The 1,927-nt window shown below is 39.2% G+C and overlaps 1 protein-coding gene across 1 annotated transcript; it reads right to left on the bottom strand.

The window, feature by feature from the left end:
- Positions 1-243: 243 nt before the first annotated feature.
- LOC119649988 lies at positions 244-942 on the bottom strand. Its single transcript, XM_038052442.1, has 2 exons — positions 831-942; positions 244-765 (listed from the first exon to the last, which is right to left on the bottom strand). Exons 1-2 carry the CDS (start codon positions 885-887, stop codon positions 289-291), a joined length of 534 nt encoding a protein of 177 aa, XP_037908370.1. The 5' UTR covers positions 888-942; the 3' UTR covers positions 244-288.
- Positions 943-1,927: the final 985 nt, after the last annotated feature.

Here is a 1,927-nt window from a genome sequence, read left to right as displayed (position 1 = left end):
TCGACGATCGTGTGAAGACCACATTCAATCAACCATATGAATTCCTACTCATAATTTTTGACTGGTAACACCACCACATAAACAGGACTACTCTAGCCTGATTACTTCACATTTCACACATGACAGGAACCTTGTGTTCTTCCAAGATAAAAAGGATAAAATGGAAACCCTGTTTTTCAAAAGTAAATCAGCAAATGAGCAGACATTTTTTTAAATTAATAATGCCAAAATACAAAACGTGTTTTAAATACTGTTGACCAAAGGACATCCGTAACTTGCATTAAGATCCTATTCGCTCCTGATGCTCCCGTAGCAGATGAAATATGCAAAAGATACTAATTTGCTATTATTTCCCTTGATGAACATCTGATATTTGGATCTGTACTTTGTGTCTCGCGTATAACTTGGTAACTCCAAATTTCTTAGAGTAAAGTTTTCAAAGTAATACGACCCCGGCATGATTGGACACTTGAGTGGCAAATTACTAAACTTGTTGAATATATCCGTGAAAATCTTCCGAAAGAATTCCCGGTCTCTGTTAGCCTTCATCTGGCAAAACTGGAAGGTTCCATTCAGCACTGATAAGTTTCGATATTGCAGAAACTGTACCACCGTCACTTCCAATCTTGAGGAAGCTACGTCGATTGGCTTCGTGACAATGATCGTCATGTTGATGACGTTGTCTTCAGAAAGGTCTGCTGCAAGTTTGAAATGTTTATAGTTCGACTTGTATTCGATGCGATCAAATAAGACCGTGAACTTTTTCTGGAAATAGAATTTTTTAGCCATTGAATAACTTCCAAAAATCTGCTTATTGCTAGCAGTGCTACCTGTTCAGCTCCATTCAGAACCATCAGAATAATGAGAGTAATAATGTGCGGAGCCATGTTTGGGTTGCAGTGATTTTATTTGGACTATTTTGGAGTGACTAATGTCCACTACGTATAGGTACCTTTTGAAGTATTATAATACAAATTCAGACTAGGGAGAGATTAAAGTAATCATATTTTAATTGCTTGGAAGGAAAACATGCGTGAAACTGCTTGAAAGTTGATAATTATTGCCGGGCGACCTGCAGTGCTGAATCTCTAAAACGTACTTTGCAAAACGTTCCACATGTCAGATAATAGGTAGAAGTCTGTTATTTGAAACGTTAGATATTGACTCCAATTTAAATCTGATCTACTGGCGTTTAATTAGCATAACATTTTCAGATTGCTACGTTTGACTTTGATATTAGTACCGGTAACGACTTTCGATTAGAGTTTACTGGTTTTAAGATTTATGATGCAGGATCTCTTAGGCTGACGAAGTTCTCAGTTCGAGTATGCGGGTGGCCACAGATGACCCGACATTGGGCTAAAGTCCAAAATGCCCAGTTTATAATGCTGAAATGCCCGTTCAAGTGGGAAAAGCAAACATCCTTGGGGCTCTCGATACCCGAAGCATGGGCACGCATCGGAAATCAATCACGAATTGTTTTTGGCAACCAAAACGCTTAGCCGTGAGGCTATTTGAGGAGCACAAAGTTGCGGATTAATCCTTTATAGTACTGCGCCAAACCATCCGTGCACCATGTGTATGTAACGGATAATAACAGAATCCTCTCCCTTTTTTGGGAATTCAACTACCGCTTTTATTAAAATCCTAGTTAGTCATCATTCTGTTGACTTTTGCCGCACCTATTTAACAATGCCGGTGCCTTGCTGTTTTCCAGAGAAAAATAGCATTTTAATCATTATTATCAGTATGTATCCCCATCCTGGTAAAGAAGGTTTAATCCTACTTCCATAAAGCAAGGTAATCCGGATTTCAGGCTTCATGGTGAGTGGTTTGCGCTTCCGTTCCCAATAGTTCCTGCTTGTGACCAGCGATAATTCCTGCCAGCCGTGTGGTTTCTCCCAGAGGTTGGTATTTACCTTCTTTA

The sequence above is a fragment of the Hermetia illucens genome, chromosome 2 (genome assembly GCF_905115235.1).
Source record: "Hermetia illucens chromosome 2, iHerIll2.2.curated.20191125, whole genome shotgun sequence".
In the NCBI taxonomy this organism is placed as follows: Eukaryota; Metazoa; Arthropoda; class Insecta; order Diptera; family Stratiomyidae; genus Hermetia; species Hermetia illucens.
This window is presented reverse-complemented; position numbering and strand designations above follow the sequence as displayed.

Bases quoted from the DNA above. Each gene is read 5' to 3' on its own strand.
- LOC119649988 (XM_038052442.1), bottom strand. From the start codon at position 887: ATGGCTCCGCACATTATTACTCTCATTATTCTGATGGTTCTGAATGGA. The intron at 766-830 runs GTAGCACTGCTA...TTCTATTTCCAG, and splicing joins TTCTGAATGGAGCTGAACAG to AAAAAGTTCACGGTCTTATT.